The 20,984-nt window shown below is 45.8% G+C and overlaps 1 protein-coding gene across 2 annotated transcripts in view; it reads right to left on the bottom strand.

Annotated features, from left to right (window-relative positions):
* Positions 1-20,984, bottom strand: part of LOC106596996 (activated CDC42 kinase 1) — a 99,809-nt gene that overhangs the window by 24,330 nt on the left and 54,495 nt on the right. For both annotated transcript variants that reach the window (XM_045714465.2, XM_045714464.2), the window contains 6 exons: positions 17,765-17,917; positions 16,902-17,185; positions 16,285-16,411; positions 15,946-16,092; positions 13,491-13,585; positions 12,194-12,388 (listed from right to left, as the gene is read on the bottom strand). In XM_045714465.2, coding sequence (XP_045570421.1) covers positions 12,194-12,388; positions 13,491-13,585; positions 15,946-16,092; positions 16,285-16,411; positions 16,902-17,185; positions 17,765-17,917 — 1,001 coding nt within the window. The remainder of the gene's footprint in view (positions 1-12,193; positions 12,389-13,490; positions 13,586-15,945; positions 16,093-16,284; positions 16,412-16,901; positions 17,186-17,764; positions 17,918-20,984) is intronic.

Genomic DNA, 20,984 nt, shown 5'->3' with positions numbered 1-20,984 from the left:
CTCCTCAACCCTCCTCTCCTCCCTCTCTGCATCCTTTGATTTCCTCTGTCCCCTATCCTCCAGGCCGGCTCGGTCCTCCCCTCCTGCTCCGTGGCTCGACGACTCACTGCGAGCTCACAGAACAGGGCTCCGGGCAGCCGAGCGGAAATGGAGGAAAACTCGCCTCCCTGCGGACCTGGCATCCTTTCACTCCCTCCTCTCTACATTTTCCTCTTCTGTCTCTGCTGCTAAAGCCACTTTCTACCACTCTAAACTCCAAGCATCTGCCTCTAACCCTAGGAAGCTCTTTGCTACCTTCTCCTCCCTCCTGAATCCTCCTCCCCCTCCCCCCCCCTCCTCCCTCTCTGCGGATGACTTCGTCAACCATTTTGAAAAGAAGGTTGACGACATCCGATCCTCGTTTGCTAAGTCAAACGACACTGCTGGTCCTGCTCACACTGCCCTACCCTGTGCTTTGACCTCTTTCTCCCCTCTCTCTCCAGATGAAATCTCGCGTCTTGCGACGGCCGGCCGCCCAACAACCTGCCCACTTGACCCTATCCCCTCCTCTCTTCTCCAGACCATTTCCGGAGACCTTCTCCCCTACCTCACCTCGCTCATCAACGCATCCTTGACCGCTGGCTACGTCCCTTCCGTCTTCAAGAGAGCGAGAGTTGCACCCCTTCTGAAAAAACCTACACTCGATCCCTCCGATGTCAACAACTACAGGCCAGTATCCCTTCTTTCCTTTCTCTCCAAAACTCTTGAACGCGCCGTGCTTGGCCAGCTCTCTTGCTATCTCTCTCAGAATGACCTTCTTGATCCTAATCAGTCAGGTTTCAAGACTGGGCATTCAACTGAGACTGCTCTTCTCTGTGTCACGGAGGCTCTCCGCACTGCTAAAGCTAACTCTCTCTCCTCTGCTCTCATCCTTCTAGACCTATCTGCTGCCTTTGATACCGTGAACCATCAGATCCTCCTCTCCACCCTCTCCGAGCTGGGCATCTCCGGCACCGCGCACGCTTGGATTGCGTCCTACCTGACAGGTCGCTCCTACCAGGTGGCGTGGCGAGAATCTGTCTCCGCACCACGTGCTCTCACCACTGGTGTCCCCCAGGGCTCTGTTCTTGGCCCACTCCTATTCTCGCTATACACCAAGTCACTTGGCTCTGTCATATCCTCACATGGTCTCTCATATCATTGCTATGCAGATGACACACAATTAATCTTCTCCTTTCCCACTTCTGACAACCAGGTGGCGAATCGCATCTCTGCATGTCTGGCAGACATATCAGTGTGGATGACGGATCACCACCTCAAGCTGAACCTCGGCAAGACGGAGCTGCTCTTCCTCCCGGGGAAGGACTGCCCGTTCCATGATCTCGCCATCACGGTTGACAACTCCCTTGTGTCCTCCTCCCAGAGTGCTAAGAGCCTTGGCGTGACCCTGGACAACACCCTGTCGTTCTCCACCAACATCAAGGCGGTGACCCGATCCTGTAGGTTCATGCTCTACAACATTCGCAGAGTACGACCCTGCCTCACACAGGAAGCGGCGCAGGTCCTAATCCAGGCACTTGTCATCTCCCGTCTGGATTACTGCAACTCGCTGTTGGCTGGGCTCCCTGCCTGTGCCATTAAACCCCTACAACTCATCCAGAACGCCGCAGCCCGTCTGGTGTTCAACCTTCCCAAGTTCTCTCACGTCACCCCGCTCCTCCGCTCTCTTCACTGGCTTCCAGTCAAAGCTCGCATCCGCTACAAGACCATGGTGCTTGCCTACGGAGCTGTGAGGGGAACGGCACCTCCGTACCTTCAGGCTCTGATCAGGCCCTACACCCAAACAAGGGCACTCCGTTCATCCACCTCTGGCCTGCTCGCCTCCCTACCTCTGAGGAAGCACAGTTCCCGCTCAGCCCAGTCAAAACTGTTCGCTGCTCTGGCACCCCAATGGTGGAACAAGCTCCCTCACGACGCCAGGACAGCGGAGTCAATCACCACCTTCCGGAGACACCTGAAACCCCACCTCTTCAAGGAATACCTGGGATAGGATAAAGTAATCCTTCTAACCCCCCCCCTTAAAATATTTAGATGCACTATTGTAAAGTGGTTGTTCCACTGGATATTATAGGTGAATGCACCAATTTGTAAGTCGCTCTGGATAAGAGCGTCTGCTAAATGACTAAAATGTAAAATGTAAATGTAGGTTAGTTATGAGGACATGTCTTTACTCATTAATACGGTCCAGGTTAGTTATGAGGACTTTACTCATTAATACGGTCCAGGTTAGTTATGAGGACACGTCTTTACTCATTAATACGGTCCAGGTTAGTTTTGAGGACATGTCTTTACTCATTAATACGGTCCAGGTTAGTTATGAGGACTTTACTCATTAATACGGTCCAGGTTAGTTATGAGGACATGTCTTTACTCATTAATACGGTCCAGGTTAGTTATGAGGACTTTACTCATTAATACGGTCCAGGTTAGTTATGAGGACATGTCTTTACTCATTAATACGGTCCAGGTTAGTTATGAGGACTTTACTCATTAATACGGTCCAGATTAGTTATGAGGACATGTCTTTACTCATTAATACGGTCCAGGTTAGTTATGAGGACATGTCTTTACTCATTAATACGGTCCAGGTTAGTTATGAGGACATGTCTTTACTCATTAATACGGTCCAGGTTAGTTATGAGGACTTTACTCATTAATACGGTCCAGGTTAGTTATGAGGACTTTACTCATTAATACGGTCCAGGTTAGTTATGAGGACTTTACTCATTAATACGGTCCAGGTTAGTTTTGAGGACTTTACTCATTAATACGGTCCAGGTTAGTTATGAGGACATGTCTTTACTCATTAATACGGTCCAGGTTAGTTATGAGGACACGTCTTTACTCATTAATACGGTCCAGGTTAGTTTTGAGGACTTTAATCATTAATACGGTCAAGGTTAGTTATGAGGACACGTCTTTACTCATTAATACGGTCCAGGTTAGTTATGTCTTTACTCATTAATACGGTCCAGGTTAGTTATGAGGACTTTACTCATTAATACGGTCCAGGTTAGTTATGAGGACATGTCTTTACTCATTAATACGGTCCAGGTTAGTTATGAGGACATGTCTTTACTCATTAATACGGTCCAGGTTAGTTATGAGGACTTTACTCATTAATACGGTCCAGGTTAGTTATGAGGACTTTACTCATTAATACGGTCCAGGTTAGTTATGAGGACTTTACTCACTAATACGGTCCAGGTTAGTTATGAGGACATGTCTTTACTCATTAATACGGTCCAGGTTAGTTATGAGGACTTTACTCATTAATACGGTCCAGGTTAGTTATGAGGACATGTCTTTACTCATTATTACGGTCCAGGTTAGTTATGAGGACATGTCTTTACTCATTAATACGGTCCAGGTTTGTTATGAGGACATGTCTTTACTCATTAATACGGTCCAGGTTAGTTATGAGGACTTTACTCATTAATACGGTCCAGGTTAGTTATGAGGACTTTACTCATTAATACGGTCCAGGTTAGTTATGAGGACTTTACTCATTAATACGGTCCAGGTTAGTTATGAGGACATGTCTTTACTCATTAATACGGTCCAGGTTAGTTATGAGGACTTTACTCATTAATACGGTCCAGGTTAGTTATGAGGACATGTCTTTACTCATTAATACGGTCCAGGTTAGTTATGAGGACTTTACTCATTAATACGGTCCAGGTTAGTTATGAGGACTTTACTCATTAATACGGTCCAGGTTAGTTTTGAGGACTTTACTCATTAATACGGTCCAGGTTAGTTATGAGGACATGTCTTTACTCATTAATACGGTCCAGGTTAGTTATGAGGACATGTCTTTACTCATTAATACGGTCCAGGTTAGTTTTGAGGACTTTACTCCTTAATACGGTCCAGGTTAGTTATGAGGACTTTACTCATTAATACGGTCCAGGTTAGTTATGAGGACTTTACTCATTAATACGGTCCAGGTTAGTTATGAGGACACGTCTTTACTCATTAATACGGTCCAGGTTAGTTTTGAGGACATGTCTTTACTCATTAATACGGTCCAGGTTAGTTATGAGGACTTTACTCATTAATACGGTCCAGGTTAGTTATGAGGACATGTCTTTACTCATTAATACGGTCCAGGTTAGTTATGAGGACTTTACTCATTAATACGGTCCAGATTAGTTATGAGGACATGTCTTTACTCATTAATACGGTCCAGGTTAGTTATGAGGACATGTCTTTACTCATTAATACGGTCCAGGTTAGTTATGAGGACATGTCTTTACTCATTAATACGGTCCAGGTTAGTTATGAGGACTTTACTCATTAATACGGTCCAGGTTAGTTATGAGGACTTTACTCATTAATACGGTCCAGGTTAGTTATGAGGACTTTACTCATTAATACGGTCCAGGTTAGTTTTGAGGACTTTACTCATTAATACGGTCCAGGTTAGTTATGAGGACATGTCTTTACTCATTAATACGGTCCAGGTTAGTTATGAGGACTTTACTCATTAATACGGTCCAGATTAGTTATGAGGACATGTCTTTACTCATTAATACGGTCCAGGTTAGTTATGAGGACATGTCTTTACTCATTAATACGGTCCAGGTTAGTTATGAGGACATGTCTTTACTCATTAATACGGTCCAGGTTAGTTATGAAGACTTTACTCATTAATACGGTCCAGGTTAGTTATGAGGACTTTACTCATTAATACGGTCCAGGTTAGTTATGAGGACTTTACTCATTAATACGGTCCAGGTTAGTTTTGAGGACTTTACTCATTAATACGGTCCAGGTTAGTTATGAGGACATGTCTTTACTCATTAATACGGTCCAGGTTAGTTATGAGGACACGTCTTTACTCATTAATACGGTCCAGGTTAGTTTTGAGGACTTTACTCATTAATACGGTCCAGGTTAGTTATGAGGACACGTCTTTACTCATTAATACGGTCCAGGTTAGTTATGTCTTTACTCATTAATACGGTCCAGGTTAGTTATGAGGACTTTACTCATTAATACGGTCCAGGTTAGTTATGAGGACACGTCTTTACTCATTAATACGGTCCAGGTTAGTTTTGAGGACATGTCTTTACTCATTAATACGGTCCAGGTTAGTTATGAGGACTTTACTCATTAATACGGTCCAGGTTAGTTATGAGGACATGTCTTTACTCATTAATACGGTCCAGGTTAGTTATGAGGACTTTACTCATTAATACGGTCCAGGTTAGTTATGAGGACATGTCTTTACTCATTAATACGGTCCAGGTTAGTTATGAGGACTTTACTCATTAATACGGTCCAGATTAGTTATGAGGACATGTCTTTACTCATTAATACGGTCCAGGTTAGTTATGAGGACATGTCTTTACTCATTAATACGGTCCAGGTTAGTTATGAGGACATGTCTTTACTCATTAATACGGTCCAGGTTAGTTATGAGGACTTTACTCATTAATACGGTCCAGGTTAGTTATGAGGACTTTACTCATTAATACGGTCCAGGTTAGTTATGAGGACTTTACTCATTAATACGGTCCAGGTTAGTTTTGAGGACTTTACTCATTAATACGGTCCAGGTTAGTTATGAGGACATGTCTTTACTCATTAATACGGTCCAGGTTAGTTATGAGGACTTTACTCATTAATACGGTCCAGATTAGTTATGAGGACATGTCTTTACTCATTAATACGGTCCAGGTTAGTTATGAGGACATGTCTTTACTCATTAATACGGTCCAGGTTAGTTATGAGGACATGTCTTTACTCATTAATACGGTCCAGGTTAGTTATGAAGACTTTACTCATTAATACGGTCCAGGTTAGTTATGAGGACTTTACTCATTAATACGGTCCAGGTTAGTTATGAGGACACGTCTTTACTCATTAATACGGTCCAGGTTAGTTATGAGGACTTTACTCATTAATACGGTCCAGGTTAGTTATGAGGACATGTCTTTACTCATTAATACGGTCCAGGTTAGTTATGAGGACTTTACTCATTAATACGGTCCAGGTTAGTTATGAGGACTTTACTCATTAATACGGTCCAGGTTAGTTATGAGGACTTTACTCATTAATACGGTCCAGGTTAGTTTTGAGGACTTTACTCATTAATACGGTCCAGGTTAGTTATGAGGACATGTCTTTACTCATTAATACGGTCCAGGTTAGTTATGAGGACACGTCTTTACTCATTAATACGGTCCAGGTTAGTTTTGAGGACTTTACTCATTAATACGGTCCAGGTTAGTTATGAGGACACGTCTTTACTCATTAATACGGTCCAGGTTAGTTATGTCTTTACTCATTAATACGGTCCAGGTTAGTTATGAGGACTTTACTCATTAATACGGTCCAGGTTAGTTATGAGGACACGTCTTTACTCATTAATACGGTCCAGGTTAGTTATGAGGACATGTCTTTACTCATTAATACGGTCCAGGTTAGTTATGAGGACATTACTCATTAATACGGTCCAGGTTAGTTATGAGGACACGGCTTTACTCATTAATATGGTCCAGGTTAGTTATGAGGACTTTACTCATTAATACGGTCCAGGTTAGTTATGAGGACACGTCTTTACTCATTAATACAGTCCAGGTTAGTTATGAGGACATGTCTTTACTCATTAATACGGTCCAGGTTAGTTATGAGGACATGTCTTTACTCATTAATACGGTCCAGGTTAGTTATGAGGACATGTCTTTACTCATTAATACGGTCCAGGTTAGTTATGAGGACATGTCTTTACTCATTAATACGGTCCAGGTTAGTTATGAGGACACGTCTTTACTCATTAATACGGTCCAGGTTAGTTATGAGGACACGTCTTTACTCATTAATACGGTCCAGGTTAGTTATGAGGACATGTCTTTACTCATTAATACGGTCCAGGTTAGTTATGAGGACATGTCTTTACTCATTAATACGGTCCAGGTTAGTTATGAGGACTTTACTCATTAATACGGTCCAGGTTAGTTATGAGGACTTTACTCATTAATACGGTCCAGGTTAGTTATGAGGACTTTACTCATTAATACGGTCCAGGTTAGTTATGAGGACATGTCTTTACTCATTAATACGGTCCAGGTTAGTTATGAGGACTTTACTCATTAATACGGTCCAGGTTAGTTATGAGGACATGTCTTTACTCATTAATACGGTCCAGGTTAGTTATGAGGACATGTCTTTACTCATTAATACGGTCCAGGTTAGTTATGAGGACATGTCTTTACTCATTAATACGGTCCAGGTTTGTTATGAGGACATGTCTTTACTCATTAATACGGTCCAGGTTAGTTATGAGGACTTTACTCATTAATACGGTCCAGGTTAGTTATGAGGACTTTACTCATTAATACGGTCCAGGTTAGTTATGAGGACTTTACTCATTAATACGGTCCAGGTTAGTTATGAGGACATGTCTTTACTCATTAATACGGTCCAGGTTAGTTATGAGGACTTTACTCATTAATACGGTCCAGGTTAGTTATGAGGACATGTCTTTACTCATTAATACGGTCCAGGTTAGTTATGAGGACTTTACTCATTAATACGGTCCAGGTTAGTTATGAGGACTTTACTCATTAATACGGTCCAGGTTAGTTTTGAGGACTTTACTCATTAATACGGTCCAGGTTAGTTATGAGGACATGTCTTTACTCATTAATACGGTCCAGGTTAGTTATGAGGACATGTCTTTACTCATTAATACGGTCCAGGTTAGTTTTGAGGACTTTACTCCTTAATACGGTCCAGGTTAGTTATGAGGACTTTACTCATTAATACGGTGCAGGTTAGTTATGAGGACTTTACTCATTAATACGGTCCAGGTTAGTTATGAGGACATTTTTTCTTCACTTATCTTTTTATATATATATATATATATTCTTTTTTAATTCTAAAAACTCAACCTCAAAGCACTCTCCTGCAACCCGCCTCACCAATTTAAAAAAAGAAAGTATTATTTACCTCATCTGAATTCCACAACAGAAGCTAGCAAGAGGTTAGCCATTTTCACTGGCTAACGTTGAAGTTCAGCTAGCCACGGTTAGTTGTCCTCAGCTATCCATTAGCTCGAAAAGCTATCGCCAGTTTTTGTACAGCGCGACTCAGACCAGAGCATACCGGACCTATTCTCTCTCCTTTCCCCGATTTCTACCGCAGGCTCTGGACATTTACACCTGGATCTTGCAGCTAACTAGCTGCTACCTGAGTGACTATTGGCAACGTCGGTCACGGAATTAACACACATTATTACGGAGCTAGCAAGCTAGCCAGCTGAAGAGTTCCGTCAGCCACTCCTGGGCTATTCCTGAGCTAGCCAGCTGAAGTGTCTCCTGGGCTACAACTCACCTATCCTGACCCGTTTTACTGCCGATCCGGAGCCCCATCGGGTCTTCACGACTGGACCACCGACGTTATCTGCCCGAGGGAGTTATCCAACTGGCCCCTCCGTCGCGACGTAAACTGATCGCCCATCTGCGGCCCGCTAATCGTTAGCTGTCTTTTCGGCTGCGATCTGAATAGGTCTATAGGACACTTTTCTTGGGCCACTATAACTAACTATTTTGCCAACTTGGACAGGTCCCCCCTTCCACACGGAACCCCACTAACCCACAGACGGAAACGCACGAGCTGGCTAAAAACAGACCTCCCTCCCATCTTCCACCAGCTTGCTACCTATGGCCCGGCTAGCTGTCTGAATCTCACTGGACCCTTTGATCACTCGGCTAAGCATGCCTCTCCTTAATGTCAATATGCCTTCTCCATTGCTGTTCTGGTTAGTGTTTATTGGCTTATTTCACTGTAGAGCCTCTAGCCCTGCTCATTATACCTTATCCAACCTCACAGTTCCTCCACCCACACATGCTATGACATCTTCTGGTTTCAATTATGTTTCTAGAGACAATATCTCTCTCACTATCACTAAATGCCTAGGTTTACCTCCTCTGTACTCACATCCCACCATACCTTTGTCTGTACATTATACCTTGAAGCTATTTTATCGCCCCCAGAAACCTGCTCCTTTTTCTCTCTATTCTGGACGTCACAGACGACCAATTCTTATAGCTTTTAGCCGTACCCTCATACTTATTCTTCTCTGCTCCTCTGGGGATGTAGAGGTGAATCCAGGCCCTGCAGTGCCTGGCTCCACTCCTACTCCCCAGGCGCTCTCTTTTGATGACTTCTGTAACCGTAATAACCTTGGTTTCATGCATGTTAACATTAGAAGCCTCCTCCCTAAGTTTGTTTTATTCAATGCTTTAGCACACTCCGCCAACCCGGATGTCCTAGCTGTGTCTGAATCTTGGCTTAGGAAGTCCACCAAAAACTCTGAAATCTTCATCCCTAACTACAACGTTTTCAGACAAGATAGAACGACCAAAGGGGGCGGTGTTGCAATCTACTGCAGAGATAGCCTGCAGAGTTCTGTCCTGCTATCCAGGTCTGTACCCAAACAATTTGAACTTCTACTTTTAAAAATCCACCTCTCCAAAAACAAGTCTCTCACCGTTGCCGCCTGCTATAGACCCCCCTCGGCCCCTAGTTGTGCTCTGGACACCATATGTGAACTGATTGCCCCCCATCTATCTTCAGAGCTCGTGCTACTAGGTGACCTAAACTGGGACATGCTTAACACCCCAGCCATCCTACAATCCAAGCTTGATGCCCTCAATCTCACACAAATTATTAATGAACCCACCAGGTACAACCCCAAAGCCGCAAACACTGGCACCCTCATAGATATCATCCTAACCAACGTGCCCTCTAAATACACCTCTGCTGTTTTCAACCAAGATCTCAGCGATCACTGCCTCATTGCCTGCACCCGTAATGGGTCAGCGGTCAAACGACCTCCACTCATCACTGTCAAACGCTCCCTGAAACATTTCAACGAGCAAGCCTTTCTAATCGACCTGGCCCTGGTATCCTGGAAGGATATTGACCTCATCCCGTCAGTAGAGGATGCCTGGTTATTTTTAAAAAATGCCTTCCTCTCCATCTTAAATAAGCATGCCCCTTTCAAGAAATTTAGAACATTTTTCTACGGCTGGCCATGCTTTCCACCTAACTACCCCTACTGCATTCAACAGCACTGCACCCCCCACAGCTACTCGCCCAAGCCTCCCCCATTTCTCCTTCTCCCAAATCCATTCAGCTGATGTTCTGAAAGAGCTGCAAAATCTGGACCCCTACAAATCAGCTGGGCTTGACAATCTGGACCCTTTCTTTCTAAAATGATCTGCCGAAATTATTGCAACCCCTATTACTAGCCTGTTCAACCTCTCTTTCGTGTCGTCTGAGATTCCCATAGATTGGAAAGCAGCTGCTGTCATCCCCCTCTTCAAAGGAGGTGATACTCTTGACCCTAATTGCTACAGACCTATATCCATCCTACCCTGCCTTTCTAAGGTCTTCGAAAGCCAAGTCAACAAACAGATTACCGACCATTTCGAATCCCACCGCACCCTCTCCGCTATGCAATCTGGTTTCAGAGCTGGTCATGGGTGCACCTCAGCCACGCTCAAGGTCCTAAACGACATCGTAACCGCCATCGATAAGAAACAATACTGTGCTGCCGTATTCATTGACCTGGCCAAAGCTTTTGACTCTGTTAATCACCACATCCTCATCGGCAGACTCAGTAGCCTTGGTTTCTCAAACGATTGCGTCGCCTGGTTCACCAACTACTTCTCTGACAGAGTTCAGTGTGTCAAATCGGAGGGCCTACTGTCTGGACCTCTGGCAGTCTCTATGGGGGTACCACAGGGTTCAATTCTTGGGCCAACTCTTTTCTCTGTATACATAAATGATGTCGCTCTTGCTGCTGGTGAATCTCTGATCCACCTCTACGCAGACGACACCATTCTGTACACTTCTGGCCCTTCTTTGGACACTGTGTTAACAACCCTCCAGACGAGCTTCAATGCCATTCAACTCTCCTTCCGTGGTCTCCAACTGCTCCTAAACACAAGTAAAACTAAATGCATGCTCTTCAACCGATCGCTGCCTGCACCTGCCCGCCTGTCCAGCATCACTTCTCTGGACGGTTCTAACTTAGAATTTGTGGACAACTACAAATACCTAGGTGTCTGGTTAGACTGTAAACTCTCCTTCCAGACTCACATCAATCATCTCCAATCCAAAGTGAAATCTCAAATTGGCTTCCTATTTCGCAACAAAGCATCCTTCACTCATGCTGCCAAACATACCCTCGTAAAACTGACCATCCTACCAATCCTCGACTTCGGCGATGTCATTTACAAAATAGCTTCCAATACCCTACTCAACAAGCTGGATGCAGTCTATCACAGTGCCATCCGTTTTCTCACCAAAGCCCCATATACTACCCACCACTGCGACCTGTACGCTCTCGTTGGCTGGCCTTCGCTTCATAATCGTCGCCAAACACATTGGCTCCAGGTCATCTACAAGACTCTGCTAGGTAAAGTCCCCCCTTATCTCCGCTCACTGGTCACCATAGCAGCACCCACCTGTAGCACGCGCTCCAGCAGGTATATCTCTCTGGTCACCCCTAAAGCCAACTCCTCCTTTTGTCGTCTCTCCTTCCAGTTCTCTGCTGCTAATGACTGGAACAAACTACAAAAATCTCTGAAACTGGAAACACTTATCTCCCTCACTAGCTTTAAGCACCAGCTGTCAGAGCAGCTCACAGATCACTGCACCTGTACATAGCCCATCTATAATTTAGCCCAAACTACTACCTCTTCCCCTACTGTATTTATTTATTTTATTTATTTTGCTCCTTTGCACCATATTATTTATATTTTATCTTTGAACTTTCTTCAAACTACAAATCTACCATTCCAGTGTTTTTCTTGCTATACTGTATTTACTTTGCCACCATGGCATTTTTTTGCCTTTACCTCCCTTATCTCACATCATTTGCTCACATTGTATATAGTCTTATTTTTTTTTCTTCTACTGCATCATTGATTGTATGTTGTTTTACTCCATGTGTAACTCTGTTTTTGTATGTTGTCGAACTGCTTTGCTTTATCTTGGCCAGGTCGCAATTGTAAATGAGAACTTGTTCTCAACTTGCCTACCTGGTTAAATAAAGGTGAAAAAAAAAAAAAAAAAAAAAAATATATGTCTTTACTCATTAATGACATAAAAGGTAGGATTAGTGATGTCTTACTCGTCAATGCGGTCTGGGAAGCCCCAGCAGCGGTGTGGGTCGGAGTCTCCGTGGCCAGTGTGGATGAAGCTGTGTTTAAGGGGTCGGCTGATGTCGTGGGCCGACAGGCCCGCAACGGAGGTCACCACGTTCCTGGGGAACTGGCCCACCTTCAGCGTGCGCTTGTTCTGGCCCCGCCACCAGTAGTTCTCCGCTCTGACAAAGAGGGTTGTAAGTAGACGTACAGGTGAATGTGAGAAAACAGACAGACAGACATAGAGACAGAGACAGAGACAGAGACAGAGACAGAGACAGAGACAGAGACAGACAGACAGACAGACAGACAGACAGACAGACAGACAGACAGACAGACAGACAGACAGACAGACAGACAGACAGACAGACAGACAGACAGACAGACAGACAGACAGACAGACAGACAGACAGACAGACGCACAGCAGATAAACAAGCACACACATGAAACAAATACAGGTATATAAAGACCTAACACATATAAAGACCTAACACATACAGGTATATAAAGACCTAACACATACAGGTATATAAAGACCTAACACATACAGGTATATAAAGACCTAACACATACAGGTATATAAAGACCTAACACACACAGGTATATAAAGACCTAACACATACAGGTATATAAAGACCTAACACATACAGGTATATAAAGACCTAACACATACAGGTATATAAAGACCTAACACATACAGGTATATAAAGACCTAACACATACAGGTATATAAAGACCTAACACATACAGGGACCTAACACACACAGGTATATAAAGACCTAACACATACAGGTATATAAAGACCTAACACATACAGGGACCTAACACATACAGGTATATAAAGACCTAACACATACAGGTATATAAAGACCTAACACATACAGGTATATAAAGACCTAACACATACAGGTATATAAAGACCTAACACATACAGGTATATAAAGACCTAACACATACAGGTATATAAAGACCTAACACATACAGGGACCTAACACACACAGGTATATAAAGACCTAACACATACAGGTATATAAAGACCTAACACATACAGGTATATAAAGACCTAACACATACAGGTATATAAAGACCTAACACATACAGGTATATAAAGACCTAACACATACAGGTATATAAAGACCTAACACAACATACACAGGTGGGTGCAGATGCACATGCATAGCATACACACACACACGCACGCACACACATAGACACAAAACATACATAGAAAACCCAATGACGACAGAATATTGATTTAAAGTTCATTAGTTGATTACACACACCTTCCCTCGATGATGGTGATGACGTCGTCGACCTGAATCTGAAGCTTGTCAGCCTCTTCAAAGTCCTGCAGCGCACACATGTCTGTTGGCATGGTCTGGAACGGAGACACACACACACATAAAAACCAAGTGTGATTACCTTAAACACACACTGCACCCCAACAAGGCATCCCAACGTAGTCATTTGAGCCCAAAACCTAACTATGAAATCAGAGTGTGAGTTCTTCCCCCACAAATCTCAGTTAAGTGCACATCAAGTTAGGATTCCTCAGTTGGTGAGGCCATAATGTGCCCCTGACCCAGACAGTGTGCCCCTGACCCAGACAGTGTGCCCCTGACCCAGACAGTGTGCCCCTGACCCAGACAGTGTGCCCCTGACCCAGACAGTGTGCCCCTGACCCAGACAGTGTGCCCCTGACCCATACCGTACCGTAGTAGATTCACTAGGTGGCGCTATAGGTCCAGTTAACGTATTAAGAGCTCCCATAGTCAGACTTCATCTTTTCATTCAATAACGCAAATAAATCATTTAAATGAAATGACAATTTATACAAATTGTGTATAGAAGTTAAGTATTTAGTACTGACATCTCAGGTTGTAAGCAAATTGATCCACTAAACTTGACGTCAGAATATACAACTGTCGCTCATGAAGGTCATGTATACCACCTTGAAGGTACACATTCAGACTATACTCAGCCATTCAGAATATACTCAGCCATTCAGAATATACTCAGACATTCAGAATATACTCAGCCATTCAGAATACACTCAGCCATTCAGAATACACTCAGCCATTCAGAATATACTCAGCCATTCAGAATATACTCAGACATTCAGAATACACTCAGCCATTCAGAATATACTCAGCCATTCAGAATATACTCAGACATTCAGAATATACTCAGCCATTCAGAATACACTCAGCCATTCAGAATACACTCAGCCATTCAGAATATACTCAGCCATTCAGAATATACTCAGCCATTCAGACTATACTCAGCCATTCAGACTATACTCAGCCATTCAGACTATACTCAGCCATTCAGACTATACTCAGCCATTCAGAATATACTCAGCCATTCAGACTATACTCAGCCATTCAGACTATACTCAGCCATTCAGACTATACTCAGCCATTCAGAACATACTCAGCCATTCAGACTATACTCAGCCATTCAGAATATACTCAGCCATTCAGACTATACTCAGCCATTCAGAACATACTCAGCCATTCAGACTATACTCAGCCATTCAGACTATACTCAGCCATTCAGACTATACTCAGCCATTCAGAATATACTCAGCCATTCAGACTATACTCAGACATGCAAATAGAAACCCACACACACGTAATGCAAATACTGATGTAAACACACATCCAACCCCCACTCCATCCCCCCACACACACACCCAACCCCCATTCCATCCCCCCACACACACATCCAACCCCCTCCCCCACCCCCTAAACACAGACACATCCAAACCCCCCACACACACATCCAACCCCCACTCCACCCCCCACAACATAAACACATCCAACCCCCTCCCCCACCCACCTAAACACACACACATCCAACCCCCACTCCACCCCCCACACACACATCCAACCCCCACTCCACCGCCCTAAACACAGACACATCCAACCCCCACTCCACCCCCCCATACACACATCCAACCCCCACAAACACATCCAACCCCCACTCCACCCCCCAACAAGCACATCCAACCTCCACGCCACCCCCCACACACACATCCAACCCCCTCCCCCACCCCCCTAAACAGACACATCCAACCCCCACTCCACCCCCCCACACACACATCCAACCCCCCCACACACACATCCAACCCCCACTCCACCCCCCCACAAACACATCCCACCCCCACTCCACCCCCCAACAAGCACATCCAACCCCCACCCCACCCCCCCACACACACATCCAACCCCCACTCTACCCCCCAACAAACACATCCAACCCCCACTCCACCCCCAACAAACACATCCAACCCCCACTCCACCCCCCTAAACACAAACACATCCAACCCCCACTCCACCCCCCTAAACACATCCAACCCCCTCCCCCACCCCCTAAACACAGACACATCCAACCCCCACTCCATCCCCCCACACACACATCCAACCCCCACTCCACCCCCCTAAACACATCCAACCCCCTCCCCCACCCCTCACACACCCATCCAACCCCCACTCCATCCCCCCACAAACACATCCAACCCCCACTCCATCCCCCACACACACATCCAACCCCACTCCACCCCTCACACGCACATCCAACCCCCACTCCATCCCCCCACACACACATCCAACCCCCACTCCACCCCCCCACACACACATCCAACCCCCTCCCCCACCCCCCTAAACACATCCAATCCCCCCACAAAATGTCCCCAGTTGGTCAGATTTTTGTTCGTTTACTATTCCTGTGTGTGTGTACCTCGAGCAGGAACTCCCTGAGGGCGAGGAATGTGGGCCTGTCGTCAGGTTTCTGGGCCCAGCACTGCAACATGACGTTGTAAAGGTCCTGAGGACAGTCCTCTGGCTTGGGCAGACGCTCACCCTCTTTGTCTATCTTGTGTAAGATCTAAAACACAGATTGAAATACTGAAATTAAACCCACAATGAAACACTGATGTACAAAGGGGACAAATACTTTTTCACACGTCTGCTCATGTTTGATGTATGTGTGTGTGTGTGTGTGTGTGTGTGTGTGTGTGTGTGTGTGTGTGTGTGTGTGTGTGTGTGTGTGTGTGTATGTATGTATGTGTGTGTATACCTGGCTGCCGTTGAGGCCCAGCCAGGGCTCCTGTCCGTGGGTACACATCTCCCACAGCGTCACCCCGAACATCCAGGTGTCTGTAGCGTGGGAGAACGTCCGTGTCTTCAGGCTCTCAGGGGCACACCTGGAGGGAGAGAACACACACACACACACACACACACACACACACACACACACACACACACACACACACACACACACACACACACACACACACACACACACACACACACACACACACACACACACACAGCAAATTCACATACAGCAAATGTACGGACACACACACGTTAGACAACTGGATTAAAAAGGTGATGAGAACAGGGAAAAAACACACTACGGCATGCACAGCCACATCAGGAGCACATCAGGGGCACATCAAGAGCACATCAGGAGCACATCAGGAGCACAATGTTGTGTAATATTCAGGTACAAATATGTCATGTTCAACAAACATGCCTTTAGACACGTAGAATAAACAGATCTGATGTAGAATTACAAGATCATGTCTGATCTATTCATGACATTTCTATCTGCAACGTCAGACGTCTGCTTACTGAATGTGGCCCCTGATCACAACGACACACAGAAACCCAAGCCCCTGTCCCCCTCACCAGGCGAACGGCACCTTGCAGTGCTCCTGCATCACATAGTGATCGTGGTTGTTGGGCAGTGCTCGCATCAGGCCGAAGTCGCCGATCTTCACCGTGTCGGCCGACGCCAGCAGGATGTTGCGGGCGGCCAGGTCGCGGTGGATGAAGCGCCGCTGCTCCAGGTAGGCCATGCCACACGCCACCTGCATGGCGTACTGGCACAGCGTGTGGATGAGGACGGGGCTCTGCGTCGGAACGCAGCGCAGATGGTCCAGCAGCGAGCCCAGCGGGGCTAGTTCAGTCACCTGGGGGGGGACATGACGCAGACGAATAGAACAGGGAGGAAAGGTCAGCCTTCATTTTAGTCCTCTGTCTCAATCAATCACTTCTCTCCTCCTGCCGGCCTTGAGATTTCTGACGCTGACATGATTTAAATGGGGACAGGAAGCAGTCTGACAGGAAGCAGTCTGAGCAGTGTGTTTACTTAGTGTGTTTATGTGTGTCCGGTGTGTGTGTTTATGATAGTCTGGTATGTGTGTCCAGTGTGTGTGTGTTTATGTGTGTCCGGTATGTGTGTGTTTATGTGTGTCCGGTGTGTGTGTGTGTCCGGAGTGTGTGTGTCCGGAGTGTGTGTGTGTTTATGTATGTGTCCGGTGTGTGTCCGGTGTATGTGTGCATGCATGTACCACAGGAGGTTGGTGGCACCTTAATTGGGGAGGACTGGCTCGTTGTAATGGCTGGACCGGAATAGGTAGAATGGTGTCAAATACATCAAACAAATGGTTTCCATGTTTTTGATGTCATTCCATTAGCTCCGTTCCAGCCATTATTATGAGCTGTCCTCCCATCAGCAGCCTCCTGTGCCATGATGTGTGTGTCCGTACCATCTTCATGGGGCGTGTGAGCACCACCCCGTACAGCCGGATGAGGTTCTGGTGATCCAGGGAGTGCATGGCGTTCACCTCGCAGATGAAGTCGTCCAGTGCGTCCGGCTGACTCAGAACGTCTGTCTTTAAACACTTTACTGCTACCTCCAACTGGAGAAGAGAAGGGGGTAGCGAGAGGAGAGAGATGGTGGGGGGCTGTTAGCGTTATGCTAAATCCATAGTGAAAATGATTGATGATTAGCTAGCAAATGTTTACTTTGAGTGACTACAGTTGTGCTTACTAACAGTGTGGTGGCCTTGGAACAATCTAAAACTAGGAGACAATAGAGCACCAGGGGTGTATTCATGCAACCGTTAGCTTCTGTTGGCTTCCGTTAGCTTCTGTTGGCTTCTGTTAGCTTCTCTTGGCTTCCGTTAGCTTCTGTTGGCTTCCGTTTGGTTCTGTTTGGTTCCTAGTGAACACACCCCAGATTGGTTCTGTTTGGTTCCTAGTGAACACACCCCAGATTGGTTCTGTTTGGTTCCTAGTGAATACACCCCAGATTGGTTCTGTTTGGTTCCTAGTGAACACACCCCAGATTGGTTCTGTTTGGTTCCTAGTGAACACACCCCAGATTGGTTCTGTTTGGTTCCTAGTGAATACACCCCAGATTGGTTCTGTTTGGTTCCTAGTGAACACACCCCAGATTGGTTCTGTTTGGTTCCTAGTGAACACACCCCAGATTGGTTCTGTTTGGTTCCTAGTGAACACACCCCAGATTGGTTCTGTTTGGTTCCTAGTGAACACACCCCAGATTGGTTCTGTTTGGTTCCTAGTGAATACACCCCAGATTGGTTCTGTTTGGTTCCTAGTGAATACACCCCAGATTGGTTCTGTTTGGTTCCTAGTGAACACACCCCAGATTGGTTCTGTTTGGTTCCAAGTGAATACACCCCAGATTGGTTCTGTTTGGTTCCAAGTGAATTCACCCCAGATTGGTTCTGTTTGGTTCCTAGTGAACACACCCCAGATTGGTTCTGTTTGGTTCCTAGTGAATACACCCCAGATTGGTTCTGTTTGGTTCCAAGTGAATTCACCCCAGATTGGTTCTGTTTGGTTCCTAGTGAATACACCCCAGATTGAGCTTTCTGAACAACTGGACTAGATTTTTTGTGCTCAGCCACCAGACTAGATGTTCTGTGGCCCTTAAACTCAACTCTCCACAGTGTTATTTTCCCCATTATTCCCCTCTAATCAGGGACTGATTTAGACCTGAGACGACACCAGGTGGGTACAGACTTTTCCCCCCATCCCTAGCAAAAACATCTGATTTAAACTAATTGCATTCTAAACTGAAGATCATGATTAGTTGATTACTGGAGTCAGGTGTGTTAACTGAGGCTGGGGGCTGGGGCTGAGGCTGGGGGCTGAGGCTGGGGAGTGGGGGCTGAGGCTGGGGGCTGGGGGCTGAGCCTGAGGCTGGGGGATGAGGCTGGGGGCTGGGGCTGGGGGCTGAGGGCTGGGGCTGGGGGCTGGGGCTGAGGCTGGGGGCTGGGGGCTGAGGCTGAGGTTTGAGGACTGAGTTACCCATCCCTGTCATAGGGTAAGACTTGAACAGCCCTGTTCTATGGGCTCTGTAAACCTTGTGTCACATGTTCTGTAAACTATTCCTTTGTTCTGTTGGGACTCTGTACCTGGCTTTACTGATCCCATCTGGCCATGTTGGGGTCACTGTGTGTGTGTACTGTGTCTTTGTGTGTGTGCGCGTGTGTCGTCACTCAGTCACTTCTGGAGAGTGTTTGGACAAGATTTTCTCTTTCTCCATCACTCCCTCCAGGTCAAGTCTATAGGGGCTAGTGGTCAAGGGTTTGACCAAAACAGATGTTGGAGAGAGAGTGTTTTTGGTCATTTTTACAAGTTGTCATGGTTTCAACTTTGAATCCACTGATACTGTTCCCCAGGGTGATCACGAGGAACTCCCTCCCTCCTTCCCTCTGTTCCTCAATCTATTCTGACCCCCTACTGTGAAACTATACCGCAAACCTCCTCCCCTCTGTTTCTCTATCTATTCTGTCCCCCTACTGTGAAACTATACCGCAAGCCTCCTCCCCTCTGTTTCTCTATCTATTCTGTCCCCTTACTGTGAAACTATACCGCAAACCTCCTCCCCTCTGTTTCTCTATCTATTCTGTCCCCTTACTGTGAAACTATACCGCAAGCCTCCTCCCCTCTGTTCCTCTATCTATTCTGTCCCCTTACTGTGAAACTATACCGCAAGCCTCCTCCCTCTGTTCCTCTATCTATTCTGTCCCCTTACTGTGAAACTATACCGCAAGCCTCCTCCCCTCTGTTCCTCTATCTATTCCTACCCCTTACTGTGAAACTATACCGCAAGCCTCCTCCCCTCTGTTCCTCTATCTATTCTGACCCCTTACTGTGAAACTATACCGCAAGCCTCCTCCCTCTATCTATTCTGTCCCCTTAGTGTGAAACTATACCGCAAGCCTCCTCCCTCTGTTCCTCTATCTATTCTGTCCCCTTACTGTGAAACTATACCGCAAGCCTCCTCCCTCTGTTCCTCTATCTATTCTGTCCCCTTACTGTGAAACTATACCGCAAGCCTCCTCCATCTATTCTGTCCCCTTACTGTGAAACTATACCGCAAGCCTCCTCCCTCTGTTCCTCTATCTATTCTGTCCCCTTACTGTGAAACTATACCGCAAGCCTCCTCCCTCTGTTCCTCTATCTATTCTGTCCCCTTACTGTGAAACTATACCGCAAGCCTCCTCCCCTCTGTTCCTCTATCTATTCTGTCCCCTTACTGTGAAACTATACCGCAAGCCTCCTCCCCTCTGTTCCTCTATCTATTCTGTCCCCTTACTGTGAAACTATACCGCAAACCTCCTCCCTCTGTTTCTCTATCTATTCTGACCCCCTACTGTGAAACTATACCGCAAGCCTCCTCCCCTCTGTTCCTCTATCTATTCTGTCCCCTTACTGTGAAACTATACCGCAAGCCTCCTCCCTCTGTTCCTCTATCTATTCTGTCCCCTTACTGTGAAACTATACCGCAAACGTTCCATAAGCATGTGTGAAACAACTGAAGCGTAAAAACAGGTGCTGTGGGGCCGGAGTAACATCTCTCATTGACTAGACCTACAGTGGCTCTGTTTCACCCACGGTCCAAAAACACCTAAAATAATGGGGGAGGGGTGAGGATATTCTCTCTTCCTGATA

Source organism: Salmo salar, chromosome 03 (assembly GCF_965601325.2).
Source record: "Salmo salar chromosome 03, fSalSal1, whole genome shotgun sequence".
NCBI classification, from domain to species: Eukaryota; Metazoa; Chordata; class Actinopteri; order Salmoniformes; family Salmonidae; genus Salmo; species Salmo salar.
This window is presented reverse-complemented; position numbering and strand designations above follow the sequence as displayed.